The 18,202-nt window shown below is 42.8% G+C and overlaps 1 protein-coding gene across 1 annotated transcript in view; it reads left to right on the plus strand.

Moving 5' to 3' along the window:
* The window catches only part of CDC73 (cell division cycle 73), a 754,132-nt gene that overhangs the window by 718,442 nt on the left and 17,488 nt on the right, over nt 1-18,202 (plus strand). Inside the window, exon 16 of the mRNA XM_086964560.1 lies at nt 13,406-13,547. Within this exon, the coding sequence (XP_086820686.1) occupies nt 13,406-13,547 (142 nt within the window). The remainder of the gene's footprint in view (nt 1-13,405; nt 13,548-18,202) is intronic.

The raw sequence follows: 18,202 nt of genomic DNA on the forward strand, positions 1-18,202 counted from the left end.
TATCCATGTAACTCGATAATAGGCTGTTGAAGACTGGCTATTCACAGCTAGTACGGTTATGTACCTCAAACTAGGCCTAAGTAGCAAAACAACCTTTACCTACATTTGTCCTACCTTGCGCTGCATAACGGTTCTAGCACTGACATTTTACCCAATTAAGTGCTTAATAAATATGAATTGGTTTCCTTGAAACTAGCCTCATTTATGCATGAGGATTCTTAGAAAAGTCCCATGCACATGACGTACATAACAGGATTAACTTACTCTGTATAAAAGTCATGGTCATCTTTATCCTAGCACAAAATGATATCAAGTACCCAACAAAGCCTATGATATTCATTAATTGAAGAAGCACAGCATACACATCAATCTAATTTGCCTGAGTATTTATCTAATTTCACAATTTATATATATTTTTTTCACCTTTGTTTGATAATCTTATCCATTTGGTACAAACAATATATAAGCTGACATAGGTCAACACAAGTCAAGACACAACACAAAACCATAGGTTTTTTGAAAAAACAATATCTACTAAACAAACGTGAGTTGTTGACAGTCCAAAGTAACTCACATCAATTTTTATAGTGCCCCTTAAAGAAGCGCATGGGTTAATCTGACCAATATTGTATTACCACACTTGGCCTAGTCCAATCAAATTTATAGTTCTTTTTTTGATGGATTCTTTCCAAACATACTCCTTATAAATCCCCAAACCAGTATGCCAACGCGTTTAGACCTCAAAGTATTGGGGCAGGTACAAACTTTTTTGGAGATCATCATCAGGACAAAGAATAAACTTGTTCAGCCTAAATATAAAGTTATTTTTAAAAACATTTAAATCATTGTATTAGGAACTAATTAGGTGTTGATTCCACTGTTCACCGAGTGCAGCCCAAAGAATTTGTACTCGTAGTGAATTCAACCAATTGTGTATATATATGTGTGTGTGTGTGTGTGTGTGTGTGTGTATATAATATGCAATCCAGTGCTGTGCTACCCTCGTGAATTACCTCACACTTATGTGACGTTCAAAGAAGGATCAATATTCAACATGGCATCTTATTTTTTAATCGAAAATAGGTCTTAAAGAATGACGCCACCCTCTCTAAGGGTTGGTACATCACTCAAACGAGCTGAACGGTGCAAATCCACACTGTGTTTGCGGCCATCACGTAGCCGTCTCGTTGTCAGTGCACGGCAAAGAGTAATACATTTCTATTGAATCAGGGCGGGAAATAGACCAATGTTATTATATATGGAAAAAGTCTGTAAACGTCTATGAAATGTATACAGACTAGTGCTGGCTTAGAGGTACTTACTACTTCGTGATCATCTTATGGAATTATTTTATGCGCCTACTTCCGTCAAGGCTTATCAGTACCACTTGGTGTTGGTACGCGTAATCAGAAACCATTGTCTGGTAAAATGCCGTCTTTGTACTTCCTGTTCCGGTTGAGTAATCAGGGAAATGTGGTTTTTTTTGGAATGGCAATATTTTTAAAGGGATAAAAAGCAAATTTAAAAATTGTCATTCTTATTTGGAAAGGATATACATTTCTAATTATAAAGGGTGTTTTCATTTGGCATGAGACATGATCATTTCAAGGTGGATCAGACATAAGAAACCTCTGCTCAATATGTCTATAGAGGAGCAACATGATAAAATAGAAATACATTCTTCAAAACATTCCAAATGGAAAGCGGCCTGTTATTACAGTGACCTCATAGTTAAAAGGTTTACGGGGCCTCTTTTTATGATACAAATCTTACATTTGTTCACTGCATAGTGACATTAAAGAAAGCCTATATTTAAAAAAAACATTCAGTATCTCTGATAACTCATTGAGACCCGTCTTCAGTGCGTAGCTTCATGATTAACAGAGCTTCTTTTTGTCCAAAATATGAATCATCACCATATACTTGTTTAATTTGTAGTAATGTAGTCCATTTTATATCTCAAACATTATGGTTCTTTTCCAGAAAATGTTGTACCAGGGATGCTGTCAGATTGCAACATCTTATGAGGGACTTGTGTTGACTAATCCGATGTCGGACTTCTTGATTATTTTGGTCAACATACGCTTTACCACATGGACACAGAATCCCATAAATCACATTTTTCAATTTACAATTAGGGAATTCTTTATGCTGATTCGAATTATTATTGTACACAAACACAGTCCCTTCAGTTGTTGATTCACAGGCCACACGTGTCACATCTGTAGTGACCCACGATTGGTGGTAAACCCAATATTAATCTCAAATTATTTTGTGGACTTTGGACTTCTGTGTTAGTCAACCATTCTTTCTGTAAGGTTCTTATTCCTCTTGAGGGAAATAGAAATAGTCTTCTCACTTAAGGGGCTCAAAAAAGATACACTCTGCCAATACTTATGTATTATCTTTTTTACATCAGATGTAGCAGTACTAAAAGTGGTTACACAAACTAAGCGATCTGTCATGTTTATTCTTTGGTTCTAATAATGCCTCTCTAGGTGTGTACCACACTCTTTTCATTGACTTGTGTAATAGTCGATGGGGATATTGTCGGCTTTCAGTTTCTTCATCAACTTGTTTGCATTCTCAAAATCTTCTATATTTTCTGCAGTTTCTAAGCATGTGTAAAAATTGACTGTAGGGTAAATTGTCTTTTAGGTCTTGTTGATGGTGACTTTGGTAATGGAATACAGTATTCATATCAGTCTCCTTTGTATAAAGAGTGGTGTAGATTTTGTCCTCTTGATGTTTGATTGTCAAATCTAAGAAATTGATTATCATCTTGCTCCACTGAGCTGTAAGTTTAATATCATTTGTGTGATTATTTAAACACTCAAATGACTGGAGGTGACTGGCGTCACCTCGCCGTATAAAAAAAAAAAATGGCGACAAAGCAATTCCTACATGAGGTTATTAGTCAAATGGTTATTGTTGTTTACCCATTTGTCTTCATTTAGGGCCTAATAGATCACTGCTAGCTCTGGAGCAAAGGGACATCCCATTGCGTTCCCTTGAATCTGCATGTAGAATGTGCCATTGAAACTGAGAATGTTTTTTCTCAGGCAGTTCTGTGCCAGTTCAAGGATGAACTATGTCTGTATGCAGTGTGTTTTTTTCTTTCTAGAAAACATTCTAGGGCTTCAAGTCTTGCATCTTGAGGTATATTAGTAGTGTATACTAGTGATTTCACAGGTCGTTCATATGTCTATTTCTGGATCAAATGTTATCAAATCTAATTCGTTGATTACATCATTGGTAGCTTTTAATTAGCTTGGTATATCTGGGATCAAACGTTTTTGAAAAACATCTACGTATTTAGCTAAAGGTTCCAGTATCAAGTTTATTCCAGTAATTATAGGCTGTCCTTGTGGACTCAGGATTTTTATGGATCTTTGGGGGGATGTATATAACAGGAACTCACTGCTTCTTATTAGAAAAAGTTTCTCCTTTTATGATATCCAACCTCCGTTTAGCCCTTTTTGCAATGAATCTACTAATCACAGCTTATATTGATGAAGAGGGATCTCTATCTAGTTTCCTGTAAGTTTCTTCATCTGATAATTGCTGGAATACTTCATTCATAGTAATTTCTGTCCATGACCACAATGGCCCCACCTTTATCCACAGGTTTAATGATTATTTCCGATTCATTATGTAGGCGGCTTAAATCCTCCCTCTCTTCTTTTAAAATTTTATGTTTGACATGGTCTTTTTGATTCATCAATAACTACTTTCCTTAGAACAGTTTTCTCAAAGGAAATCACTTCAAGTGGCATTGAGCTGTTGGGAGGAAAAAAGGTGGATCGATTTCTCAATCCTAAGAAACCACTGTAGTACACATTCTCTTTAGCAGAAAAAAAGGACTTTCAGTCTTCTTGAAAAAGTGCATGATCTCTATTCTAGTTTATGTAAAGTCCTGTCTAACCGTCGGGACAAAGGGCAAACCTTTGGTTAACACCATTTGTTCCTTCTCATCTAAACTTACTTTGCATAAGTTATAAATCTGGATTAGTTCTTGTAGCCACATCTGTAAGCATGCCGTCTCGTCCGTATCGCTCCTATTTCCCGTCTGGAAATCCACACTTGTTTCACTCTGCCTCGTCCCTTTCTTCTTCCTAAAAATCATCTTCATCCTAGGGCAAAATAACTACTTTGCATAATTGCAGGTATTGATTTAGGCTCATTTACATAATCATACTCCCAACATATTGATTGTGGTAGGAACCCCAAGGCTATCTTTATGGTACAAAAGAACCATCATTTCATTAGAAAAGAGTAGGAGACACTTGCACGCTGACAGTGAGGTTCCTCCACAAATAAGCTCCAGTATGCAGTGATCTGACATCCCTTGCGGGGTGTCAAACTCCAGGGAAAGACTGGGTCCTTCATTCTCTCCCATCAGGTAATGGGGTTGGCTCTTTCCTAGGGAATTCTTGGCTTCACACCTACATACATATTAAGTAATATAAAGGTAGGGTTTGCATCTTTGGAGTATGACTTTTTGTTGTCCTGTTTATATGCCTGCATATATTCACTGTTTAGCTCCATGGTATTCTACCTTCTATTTACTCTGTTGGTGCTTGTAATATTTTACATTTGCTTCTGTCTAATGATTGTCGTAGCAAACATGTTTTATACTAGAGTGACAGTGGTTCAATAAATACATATTGAAAACGTCCCCAATGTTTGTTCTCTGCATCTCTCAGACTCCGTGAGTACGATTGACTGAGCGAAAAGTACTATACTATTTCCACGATCCCTGAAGGATCAAGGGTTGTCATGTTCGATAGTTGCCAGAAATTATTTGCTTATTGGTAAGGTTAGGGGCTTATTAGTGACACTGTGAGCTAGCTAATCTAAAGGCAAACATATCCTCTGGGGGTGTCCGGAATAAGACTAGACACCAATCCCTTACTCTGTTTTCAAAACTCGCAGATCCTCGTATTTTTAGGAACTACACGACAGGACAACCTTAATTGTGTGCTCTACCTGCTATTCAACTTGGGGTTCTCCATTAACCTTCCCAAGTTGCACTTTAGTCCCTCTTAGTGCCTCCTATTCATCGAGGCTGAGGATCATTCAGGATATTAGTCTGATGTTTTGGGAGGAGTCTCTTCTTTCAACCCTGTCTGATATACATTCTCTGGGTCTCCTCATGTCCTGTATCCTGCTGGTGACTCGAGCACATGTGGGCCTTTTTGTGGTGCCTAGACTTCTAGTGGGCTCAACACTGGAGTGTACTGAAGATCAATATCTGGATTTTACTGTAGGCGGCAGTATGTTTTTGATGGGGGTCTGTGAAAGAAAGTCTTGCCTGCAGGCAATCCTTCTTCCCTTCACCAGCAGTGGTGAAGAATACCTCCACTCTTTTGTGGGGTGCTCATCGGGAGCCAATGGAAATCTGCGACCGTCGTTCTACATAGGAGGAGAGGTGTCTTTTCATCCTCAAACTTCGAGTGGTCCGCCTAACATTAAGGATGCCTTTGCCCCGTATTCAGGTCAGTTGGTTCAGGTCCTTGTGGAGAACACAACTGGCATGTGGTACATCAACAAGCAGGCTCTTGTGGGCCCACATCCTCTGTTTGGAGGCTCTGAAGTTGGGGACTTCAACTCAAAGGCACACTGTCTCACTTGTAGTCAACCATCTAGCAGACTTCTGAACCTGAAGGTTGTGTATCTGAGTCAGTGCCATCTGGCTGACTAAAAGTGGAAGCTCCACCCTATGGTAGTTCCAGACATCTTTGGTCACTGAGGCACTGCTCTGCTGGAAACTTTCTCTACTTGCTAGAGCAAGCATTGCCAGCTGTTCTCTGCTCTTTAGTTTCCATTTCAGGGAGCTCTGGGAGGCACATTTTATCTGAGGTAGTAATATACCCATCACTCTGAGTTCCTTCCCGAGCCTCTTATAGTTTGAATGTTGCAAAAGTTGCAGCCTTATCCTGCACAGGTGAATTTGGTTGAGCAAGACTGGCTGTGGAGTGGGTAGTAGGTGAATCTAATTAGTTTGTCCCTGCCATATCCTCTCACTCCATCTCAGGGTAGCCCAGCTTTCACAGTCATGGGGCAGTTTCTGCATCCCAACATCCTGAGCCTCCACCTTCACGACTAGAGTTTGACCAGAGCAACTTGGACTCCTTTGATTGCCCAGCAGATTTTGTGAATATAATCTTATTAGCGCGTCTTCCCATCACCAAATAGGTTTCCTCTGAACTTTAAACTCTTTTAGTTATTTGGTGAGTGGAGGAGGATGTTGACCTTCATATAGTACATTTGTTTGGTTTGAACAAATGCATAGATGTATGTTGTAGTTGACTATTTAAACAGCTTTTTGATTGTCTTTACCTGAGATCTACGAATTAGCAAGCTTGAGGCTTTGTGCTTACCATCTGTCTTTCTTTCCTGACAAGTTATTTGAGAGTAAAGGCTACTTTTCCTTTTAACAGTGGTGGCCCATTCCACATTGGTGCGTATATCAACCCGCCCTCCTTTATCCGCCTCCTCATTTCTCCCGCAACTCACCACCCTCAAGGATGAGAAAAGGTTCCAAGTGGCGGGGACCTTTGCTGAGCATAGTTCACCATTTTACCCATTTTCTTATATTCTTCTGTTACAACCAAAATATGAGTCGCAACTCAGACCATTGAACCTACAAGAACCTGTCTATTTTTCTTAACTTTATGAATTTTACTATGTGCTTGATTTGTTACTCAATTTAAATGGTTGACCATGGCATGATTACCATAGCCCTACAGATGTCCTGATGAAATGAAAGGTAACACAAAGAAGATTAATACAGACTCGGTGGTTGGTAATGATACTCCCTCCTATTGGTGCACTCTTGAGACTGCCCAAACAGAACAGATTCATCCAACACCTGACAGAGTGCAGACAATCACATCGTGAAGCCTCACACAACCAAGTGCACAAATCCACAGCTTTATGACCTGTAGTCTTCAGATGGAATACAGCACACTTGGGAACACCATCCACAGGAAGTACCCACAGCACATATTTGCTGATCACACATGCAGTACTGGATGCTCTATGCAACCACAACTTTACATCTCACTCTTTGGAGACACTAGGACAGATACAGTTCACAAGGAGAATCAGCTGGTGAATGTTTCTCTTTACAAAAATCGTTCGTCAAGTCAAGTCAAGTCAAATGATCTTTATTCGGATTGTAAAAAACATCCATAAAAGTACAACATAAAATTCATCATTAATATAAAGCACAGATTCCGTCCCACATATCCGAACACATATCCACATACAATTTAAACATGTGCAAAAATACAATTCTTAGTGCAAAAATAGCATTGTGCAAATAAGCAGAGGTGCAAAGAATACACATAGTGCAAATGTTCAGTCTATTAGCAGAGAAGCACGTGATCGAACAGCTGCTTTAAGAAAGCTGCTTACTCTGAAGATGGCTTCGTCAGTTTTTAACATTAAAATATCAGTAAAAGTTAGATTGAAATCAGTCAGAGCATTTTTTCTGCAGTACGGCATTATAAAGTGCAGAGTGTGTAATCTGTAAAAACCACAAAAGAAAAGGAAATGGAGCAAACTTTGTGTGCCACCGTGGTTACAAGGACATTTTGTACTTTCCACATATTTGTTAAAACCCAGTGGAAAACAGAGTAAATTTATGATGCTTCCATCTCTAAATCGAAATAGCAGGCTCCTGTTCCATCTGCCTAGTTTTAAGCGTAAGTAACTCTGAGGCAGGGCAGATGGTTTCTCGCATGGCTCCATAAAGGCGGTATATCTGATTATAGAGGGTTTTGTCAGGTCACGCCTTAGCCTTTCCTTGCGATAACTTTCGTATAAAGCCCTTTTTATTAAGTTTTTATGTGTCTGATCAATCAGTTGTGGGGATGTGAAAAGGTGACCCAGGCCCACACTTGATAAACTATTTTCTACAGCCCTGAACCAGGGTATACGGTCAGCCTTCTCACATTTTAAACAATCCTTGATGATATCACGTGAAAAGGAAGCGGCAGGGTTGCACCAAATTTTTATCCAAAATAGTGCGGGTCTAGATCTTATGAAATCTTCAATATAAGGGAGGTTTAGTTCCCTGTGACAAATATGAGTTGGTGCACTTATTACCCCCCCTAAACTCTTCCGGCAAAATCTATTTTCTTCGGACTGTAACTGTGTGGTGTTGGAATAACCCCATATCTCGGCGCCATAGGTGCCCACAGGCAGGCATTGTGTTCTATAGATTTGTAGAAGTGACACAATTACATCTGCTTGTTTGGGTTGGCGAAGGGAAGTTAATGAGTTGATAGCCTTGCTCATTTTGTTCCTACCCAGGGCGACATGGGGTTGCCAAGAACCGGTATTAGCGAATAGCAGACCGAGATATGGGAATGTGCAAGTGCATTTTAAAATATCATCCCCTGATTGAATGGGACTTATTTTATAACTTTTCGGGCCGCAAGACATTATGAATGATTTTTTAAAATTGGTACAAAGCCCAAGGTCTGCCATAAATTTGACAAAACCGGAAATTAAAATTCGCAAGGCATTGGGGGTGCGGCCCATGCGGACCGCATCGTCCGCGTAGAGCAATGCGGGGGACTGGATTGCCGTTGACTTGCGGAACGTCATTGGTTAATTTGCTCAGACATGTGCTCAGATCATTAATATACAAAATAAAAAGTAGGGGGGCCAGTACACAACCTTGTCTGACCCCCCTACCAATTAAAATATCATTGGAAACTTCGCCATCATTATTTATACGGACACAAGATTTTAAATCGCTATGAAGGTATGCCAGAAAATAAACTAAAGATTCATCTAAACCGTAAGTTAACAAAACTGACCATAAACGAGAACGATTAACAAAATCAAACGCAGAACTCAAATCCATAAAAGCAAAGTATAAGGGTGATTTTTTAGCAATGGTGTATTTGGCCATGAGTAGGTTAAGGTTCAAACACTGTTCCACCGTGCCCACTTTACTCCTGAACCCTAGCTGGCAGGGGTGTAGGATGGTATGTTCTTCTGCCCAAGTACTAATTCAGATTCATAATAAGAGAACCCTGCCTAGAACTTTTAGAGTGCTATCAATTAATGATATTGGGCGATAGCAGCCAGGGTCCAGTCTATTGCCTTTTTTAAATATGGGCACAATGGTGCTGCAAGACCATGTTTTCGGTACAGCAGTGGTGGTTAGGTTGTTAAATACGTTGCATAACAGGGGTGCCCAGAAGTCAAGTTCGCATTTGATTTGATCGATGAATAAGCCATCTGGGCCGGGGGCCTTATTGCCAGCGCTTTCGATGATTGCATCTTCCACTTCAGTCAACAAGATATTTAGTGGCTGAATGGCAGGGATGGTTATAGTTGGATTGCCAGTCGCAGGGGCGTCATAGATCTTAGAAAAGTGGTCAACCCACGCATCCCCCGTGATGTTACAATTAATAGGACTGATGTTAGAGCCCAATGACCTAAGATTCTTGACAGCCCTCCAGAATCCTCCGATGTCTTGTAAGGCTGCAGTACGGACAAGGGAGTCCCAGTGATCTTTTAGTAGTTGGTCTGATCTAGTTTTTAAACAAAATTTGTACCTAAGTCTCAAAGTCCTAACCAAAGATAAGTCTCGTGGTGTTGCAGTTAGGGCGGCCCTTAAATCCCGGTTGGCTTTGGAACAAGCAGTATCAAACCACCTGGGATTATTATTAGTATGGACTGAGACTGGTTTGGAAATTTCTCCTTTTATCACCTTGCATAACTCACAGAAAGAACTGACAATATATCAGGCCCTGTATTAGTAGTTGATACGCATACCGAGACTAGAGTAGGGTGTTTTTGGATGACACTCGCCAAGACTCCTCGGTTGTCTATCCCCCTCCATGCCACCCTTAACCTGTCTGTAGATACTGTTAAGTTTTTTGCCCCAATTTCTATTTTATTTATTGGAATTTTGATAGATTTGAGGCAAATTAAAATCGGGTAGTGATCGCTGTATGGGGAAATAATGACCTTAGATTTCAGAAGGAGATCCTCAAGGAGAGATGAAATAAAAACATAATCAATAGTAGTGGAGCTCCCTCGGCCAATATATGTGGGGGCAGGTACATAGATCACACCCATGTCCAGTTTCTCCATAACATCAACTAAGTCGCGTGTTGCTAACAGATCTGATAATTCCTCACCTCTCCTACATGGCGTGAAGCTATGATAAATGTGAGTATTAAAATCGCCCCCTAGGCAAATGCCATCATAGCTTCCGTATTTTTGACCATCAACTACATCATCAATAAATGTAAACAAATCCAAAAAATTAACATTAGGATGGGTTATAAAATCATTGTTATAAAAATTAATAAAGCATAACTTCAGACGTCCATGGTATTTCAAGGCCATAAAATGTTTGTTGTGGGTTGGCAATAGTTCGGTTTTGACTCCGGCTGTGATTTTCACCCAAATTGATAGCCCTCCACTTGGGCGACCAGTAGCAGGAGTTGGAACAATCAAATTATGGCAACTGTAACCCTCTAGGAGTAAAGATCTTGTACACCAAGTTTCCTGCAGCATGAGGACATCAAAGCCTGTTACCCAATCTAACCAAGACTTAATGTTCATTTTAGCATTAAGGCCGGCAATATTCCAGCTCAGAACAGAGAATTCATCCAGGTCCATGGTAGGTGTATGGCCAGAGATGCCTTTTTTTAGGGCAAGGTGACATCCTGCACCTGTCTGGAGAATTCGGTTGTGTTGCACTTGGACTGGTAGGGATAATGCCGACAGAGGCCTCGATGTAAGTGTGTTCAACAGCTTGTGTGTGTAGAAGAGTATCTAGTGGTCAATCCAAGCTCCATGTGTCTGCCAATGCAGAGAATATGTTAAAAAGTGGGAAAGGCGACTGTGGTGGAAAAGGTTGGAAGGGATGGGGGGCAGAAAAAGCTTGCATGGGTGGAGGCCTGTAAAAATAGCCCAGAGGCAAGAGAGTGACAACTGTTGAGGGACCGGTATTAGGGCTATTATGATTGAGTATATATTTGGCAGTGCCGGGGTTCTTAAAATTTAGGACAATACAGTCCCCATTGAAATCTTTACGTAAGGGACCGATCCAGCTCACACGGCGGGCAGACAAAATTTCATTCCTAATGTCATAGCCAACCCCCTTATGTTTGCTCAGCCAATCAATGCACTTATTATGCAGCTGGACCCAGGATTCCCCCTGTTCTTCTTTTAGTGGTGGGACGCCTGCCAAAACTAAGACGTAGGAGCAGGCGTCAGGTGGTAAATGAAGGGTGGATTCTTGTGATTTTCTGGGTCTATTAACTATTGATTGGGCGTTCCTGGCATTATTGCTGTTTTGTGCCGTGTGATTTACAGTGGGGGTGGTTGTGTTGTGACCCTCTTGTCTAAGGTTGTTGATTGAAATAGTAAGGTTGGATGAGCCTGCAACTGCAGAGGTGACTGGCTTCGCTTTAGTGGCAGGTTTAGTCTGCCCTGAGTTAGTAGGCCGGGGTGTGTTATTGGCTATAGAGGTACTGCTGGCAGATTTGGGGACCTCCTTCGTACAGCTACTACTGGTACTGGGCACATTACACAGAATAGCCTTACTAACAGACTCCAGGTCTTTCAAAAGACGCTCGCCCCTAAGGTGGTCAAGGCTAATCGCCCCCTTCCTTTTTACCTCTTCCTTTTTAACTAAATTTTCTAATTTATCTAACCTTTTAAAAACGATATTAAATTGCTTTATCATTTGACATTCTAATTGTTTAAAAACAGTATCAACTATTGTTTCAATCAAGTTCCCATTGGGCTTAGGTTGAATAATACTGTCAGTGAATAACTCAGTCTGTGTGCCCAAGGAAATGTGGTTGTCACTAGGAATGATTATGAGCGGGGCTAGTCCATCCAGTTGAAGTGGATCAGTAGTGGCAATTTGTTCCACAGAATATTGATGTTTCCCTCTGGTCCACATGGACTGTGGGGTGGGCTGATTCTTGTTACGAGCAGGTTGCTTCCTTTTATTGGCGGTCAATTTCGAGGGGCCCCTTTTTCTTTTACCTTCGCCGACTTTATTACACATAGGCGTGGGCGGGGCGGAGTAATGGGCTGTTCAACACAGTCCGGTTGTGAGTCAATAGTTATGACCGGGCTACTCTCCCCAGGCTGCCGTTCCAATGATGGTAATATGGTGGGAGCTTTCGCGATGGTAATTACGGGAGATAGCGGAAGGTTGTTGGGAAGCCTTGCCTGTGGTGAGTGTACAGCAGTGTTGGTATGGCCCAAAGACATCCTCCTTTCTGTATGGCAATTTCTTCTTGTACCAGGGTTAGGGCGTTTTCAAGAAGACATTCAAAGGAGGGAAGGGAGCTAGGAGAAGATATGGGTGCAGGCGCCGTGGACGTGTTATTGCGCTTCCCCATGTTGACTTGTGCCCCCGCTCACCTCTTAGAGTAGATGTTAGGGCTGTGGCCCGGCCCGACCTCCTCCGGCCTCCGAGGGCCACAGAGGGCCCGCCCTTTGCCCGGGCTTCGCCCGGCGCTGCCCGCGCGCTCCCGCGTCGCTGGGGGTGTTGCTGCACTATATGCGCCGCCTGGCGCCAACTCAGAGTTCGCGGCTTTCGGCCGCTGAGAGCGTTGGGGGTTGTAGTCCTCTCCCCCGGGTCCCGAGTCCCAAACCATTTGGCAGCGCTCGGTAGCACGAGCGCCGTGAAGGTCAGCCTGGTAATGTCCTTCCCTGCAGGACCGCCGTTGCGTGCTGGTGATTCCTCCCCCCCTGAAATCGTTCAGCAATACTTCCTGGTTTCTGCAGTTGCCTTTCCTCAGCTGGCCATTACATTAGGGGAACACAAGACACACCAGAAGTGCTCCAAAGGTTTCTTGACCACCTCCTCGACCTTTGAACGAAATAAGCTAAGCATACTGCCATCATTTTTTGTATGTTACAAAAGTGCATATCACCCGAGTGGTTACGTTTAATGGAAAGATGGAAGGGACACATACAAATGCCACACAAGAGGTCTTGGGGTTTGGGTGCAGATTCTGGTTGCCCACAATTATAACTATTGTATTTTTGGACGGTTTGTGGAATTGAGGTAGAGTACTATTGTGAAAACCTTTTAAAAATGAAATGTTCAAAGCAATTAATTGGTAACATGTTTCTTTTATTTTGTTCTAGAACTGATGTTTTTCGTATGTTTGGTGCTTTTAAAAGTGTGTTCGGTCTGTTGTTCTGCAGACTATATGGGTTTTGTATGAAGTACCTATGGACAATATCTCATGCACACTATTTGTATTATCCCTGCTGGGCTTTGCCCGTTTGGTCCGTTTGAAAATCAATAAAAATGTGTTGCTATAAAAAAAAGGATGTTTTTCAAATTTGTTGTTAAGACGTTTATTACAGTTCTTCAAAATTACCTTATTTCCTTTAGTTAAAGCTTTCCACTTAAAGTATGATGAAGTGCGCCTTGATCCCAATGTCCAGAAATGGGATGTAATGGTTTTGGAGTTGAGTTACCACAAACGTCATTTGGATAGACCAGTGTTTTTACGGTTCTGGGAAACTCTGGACAGGTAACTACAGGCAATAGAAAAGATCATTAAAATGATTTTGTTTACCTTGATGAGAGTGAGGATGTGACACTTATTAAAACAGAAGTCGTGTTCAAACTATCAACCTGTGTTTGTGTCTTAAAGTGTCAGCATCCTGTGAAAGCACTGTTTTTGGTTAAAGTAGGCAGTGGATATACATATGTGTTGATGTTATCTTATCTTCTTGTGTAGCATGTAAATGAGTTTTATTTAGTCTGATACTGTGTTATAAACTTTGCGCTGTCTTAAAGCAAGCCACATGGTATTAAATATTTCCCATAGGTTCTCAATTTCTAAATATATTTTTTATAAACATTAACTGTAATTTGTGAAAAATATGTGCAGGTAGGCCGAATAGTCATACCTGTGGTTGTGTGTATCTTCAGGGATATTAACCTATGCCTCTAGTTGCACATCTCTTATAGTAGTGTCTGGTTACTCCATTATGTAGAAAAGCCTCTGGTAGCACATGTTTTATGAAGTTCTTAAAGTCTTTAACTTTGTGGATCACAACTATACTTTCCAATGCATTTGGTCTTACTCTCAGGTGACATAAATCTTACTGTTTTAAGACTTGAAACATTGTTCTGAAAAGAGACTTCTAACCGCAGATTCCTCACCTTAGAATACTTCCCAGGTGTCTGACTGGTTCCGGAAAATCTTTAGCAGTACCTCTGCACGCCAATACGTAGTGTTCGAAGTGAAATGTGTGGTGCCAACCCGGGCTTGCTGACATCAGATGCTTTGTTTCCATGCTGACACTGCCAACACAGCATATCTGTAGACCTACCTTGATAACTTTTTGACCACTTTTTTGTACTTTTTGTCGACCTTATTGAACAATTTGCTACCAGTGTGCTAGGTTCCCTAACAAACCTATGGGTTATCAAATTTGCAGGGAATGTCACAACGATGTCTGTTTCTGATCCCCATTTGGTCTGTCTCTGTTGCTGTGGTCAGACTATGACCCCCAAGGTTTTCGCTGAAAGCCGGGCGATGCACCCCAAGGTGATCCGCAAGTTGACTATGAAGCTCCTGGCAGCATTGAGGAAAAGCATCTTCGTTTCAGCTCCTGGGGGAGATTTCGGGGCCACTCCCGGAGTCGTTCCCGCAGACTCCCGGAGTCGTTCCCGGTCGTTCTGGGGGGTCGTTCACCGGAACGACCCCCCTTCCAATTAAAAGGATTTTTTGATGCCATGCATGCCATCTTTTGGCCACTGACTCCCTCTGGTGCACCTTCGTCTCCACGGACTGGATTACCCGCGGTGGGTTTGCCTCAACGTCAGCCGGGCCCTTTGGATCCATCCCTGGATCTGGTCTGCCGCTGCCACAGGTGCCTCCACACATCCCATCCAGAAATCCCACCTCAGTATGTAATGCAGGGGTGCCACTGGATGAACAGTGTATTGCCATTTCCTACTCTGAGACTGCAGCAACCCTGACCCCACTCTAGTCTGGCTCCATCGAGGCTGTAGCCCCCTCTGGACTTGTCAACCTTATACAGGAACTTCCCGACTGAAATAAGGATGAAAAAGAGCGGTATGTACCCTTTGAGGAGGACCCTTACCAATAAGACATTTACGGTGATTAATCCGGTGATCAACAGATCCTTTAATGTCACTGTCTTCAGGCACCGTGCCAGCCACCTGAAAACTGGCTATGGTGGTTCCACTGCCTAAGAAGCACTCTCTAGGTCCAAACACTTCTAGGCCTATCTTTGTTGCCAGCTTTCTTCAAAATCTTGGAGAAACTCGCGATCTTGGAAAAAATTCGGAGTAGGAGATGCTGCTACATCCAAGTCAAATCAGGTTTCCGCCCCTCCACAGTACAAAAACAGTGCTTTTAGAAATATCTGACCATGTCAAGTGGTCTCTGGATCAAGGTTAAAATGTGGTGCTGATCCTACTCTGTCTCTCAGCAGCATTTGATACCATCCCACATACAATTCTTTTACAGCAACTCTCGAGCCTGGGGGTTAGAGGTCATGTGTGGGACTGGGTTAAGCCGTACTTTTATTCCAGAGGGTAGTCCATGTGGGTGGCGCTTTTTAACTGCTATTAAAGCAGTCAAACAGGGGGTTTGCATGGTCAGTCTTTGAGCCCTACTTTAATGCTTTTGTGACCCTTCAAGCAGCGTTGGTGGAATCGCTTATATGCAAAACTGTTTTGCATGCAGATGATACCCAGTTGCTTATTGCTTTTCAGGGGGCCTCCTATTTGGTGGAGAAGTCATTCAATGACTGTCTGCAGGCAGGCTTTGCTTGGATTCATAATAGCCAGTTAAAATGTAACGCAAACAAAACTGAAATTCTTCTTTTTGGCTCCCACTCAGCCAACAGGTGTGAAGTTGCCTGGCCTCTGTCACCCTCCCCTCTTCAGTAATTACAATTATCCAGTATTTGGGTGTCTTTCATAGATTCACATGCCTGAATCATTCCCCGTCTTCGAGAGGGGAACCTCCGGTATATAAAAAAGTAATGTCCTATAGACATACATTGAGAAGAATATGCCTAAGGATCCCACCTTAGTGGCCTATCCACGTCCTTTTGTAAAAAGGACCAAACTAGAGTAGGCCCAAGGGTCCCACCTTAGTGGCCTATCTATGTCCTTTTGTAAAAAGGACCAAAGTAAAGAAGCCAACCAATCGGCTACCACCTCCTTCTAGAATCTTCCTATTGGGAGCCTAGGTCTCTCAGATTTTTTCCCGCATGTTGTGCTAGGGAGTCTCCACCTGAGTTCTCCTCAGGATTTTCTTCTTTTCTTCAAGAAACGAATTTACCAAACTTAGTACATTATGGCTGATGCCTAGAAAAAGGGTCTCTTCAGAGCCTGTTCCTCGTGTGGAAAGAAAAGGCTCCATGTAGAGGACAAGCATGAAACCTGCTTATATTGCCTCTACCCTCACCATCTACCCAAGGACTGTAAAATATGTAGGACCTTCTCAAATAAGACCCTTAAAGACAGAGAAGGACGCCTGCTGCTCTGGCTGGACAGGCTGAAAAAGAGGACAGACGACTTGGTGTCAGAAGACGGTGAGAGTGTCTCTGGTACTTCACAATTTTCCTTGAAGAGGCCAAGGGTTACTTCCCCTAGCCCCTCAGACACCCCTCCTAAGAAAACTCTGAAGAAGTCCTCAGAGGGCAAAACCTCAGTGTCTGACAAGGATCTTCCTGTCCCCAGGAAGCCACTGCTGACCTTAACAACGACAGCGTCGATTATCTCTTCAGTGCAAAAAACTGCTTCAACGTCGACGACGACAGTGTCGACGACGACAGCATCGTCGGCCTCCTCATCGACGACGAAGACGACGCCTTCATCGACGGCGAGTATGCCAGTGTCGTCGACCATTCCATTTACACCATCGACGACGAAGATCTTATTGTTGACGACGAAGTCGACTTCGATGACGAAGTCAAAGTCGTCGACGATTGCGCCGTCGACGAAGATCATCCCGTCGACGAAGGACACGTCGACGAGAATTCCGTCGACGGGGGCACCGACGACCACGGGGAAATTACCGTCGACGAAGGTAATGTCGACGAAGACGCCATCGACTAAGTCGTCGACGACCCCTGGAAATGCATTGTCGTCATCGGCGCCGCATATGACAACGCCAACAGGGAAATGGAAAGAGTCTGTGTTGCTATCTCAAGCCATGGATACCTTGCCACCACAGACAGCCCATATCGGCATTAAAAGCTTGAGGAAACCAATTACACCAGACCTGGCGTCAACTAGTAGGGTGCAAGAGCTGCCTCCAACCTGCCTGCTTCAAGGTGAGGAGTCGGAGGAAGAGTTGTACACACAAGCCACAAGCCCATCAGACCTTGCGGTCAAGTGCCAAAGCACTGATGAGGAAATGGAGGAAGTGGAACATATGGAACATACAGTCCACACTCTGGTTACACCGATCTTGTGCCTACCAGCAGCCATCGTATCAGACCTGCAATTTTTAATACAGGTCTATAAACAGCGGTTTCCGGAAAAGCCCATTACGCCTGTACCTACATCTGTACACGCACCCACTCCATTGACCCGACACAAGCCGCCACCACTGGCGCATAGTGGGGAACAAGAGCCAGTGCAAGAAATTCAATCGTCTGATGACGAAGAAGGGGACCAGGAAGAGGGCGAGGCCCGTGGAGACGAGTCTGACCCAGACGTAGATCAAGACTATATCGCTCCTTTTCCGGCCTCCCCGGAACCACAGTCCTCAGAATCACCACCCGCGGACATCGGTGGATTCCATAACCTTGTAGAGCATGCAGCCAAACGATTCCACATGCCTATGGAGTCTCAGGAAACCGAGTGCTTCCTGTACGACTTCAAGGAACCAGCTAAAAAGACAACCAAGTCAATTCCCATCATTGACTTTATATGGAAGCAAGGGAAATTACTGATGCAAACACCAGCTTCAATCCCAGTAGTAGTACCCAGGCTTGACAAGAAATACAAGGCGACTTCATCAGCGCCAGCATGCTTCACAGGTCACCCCAAGGCAGATTCTGTGGTAACCCAGGCGGCACAGAAAAATTCAAGTAACCCAGCATCGCCTCTGTCAACACCACCTGACAAGGAAGGCAGAAAACTGGATACTATTGGCAAGCGTTTTTCCACCACGTCGGCCATGACAGTAAA

The sequence above is a fragment of the Lissotriton vulgaris genome, chromosome 1_1 (genome assembly GCF_964263255.1).
Source record: "Lissotriton vulgaris chromosome 1_1, aLisVul1.2, whole genome shotgun sequence".
NCBI lineage: Eukaryota > Metazoa > Chordata > Amphibia > Caudata > Salamandridae > Lissotriton > Lissotriton vulgaris.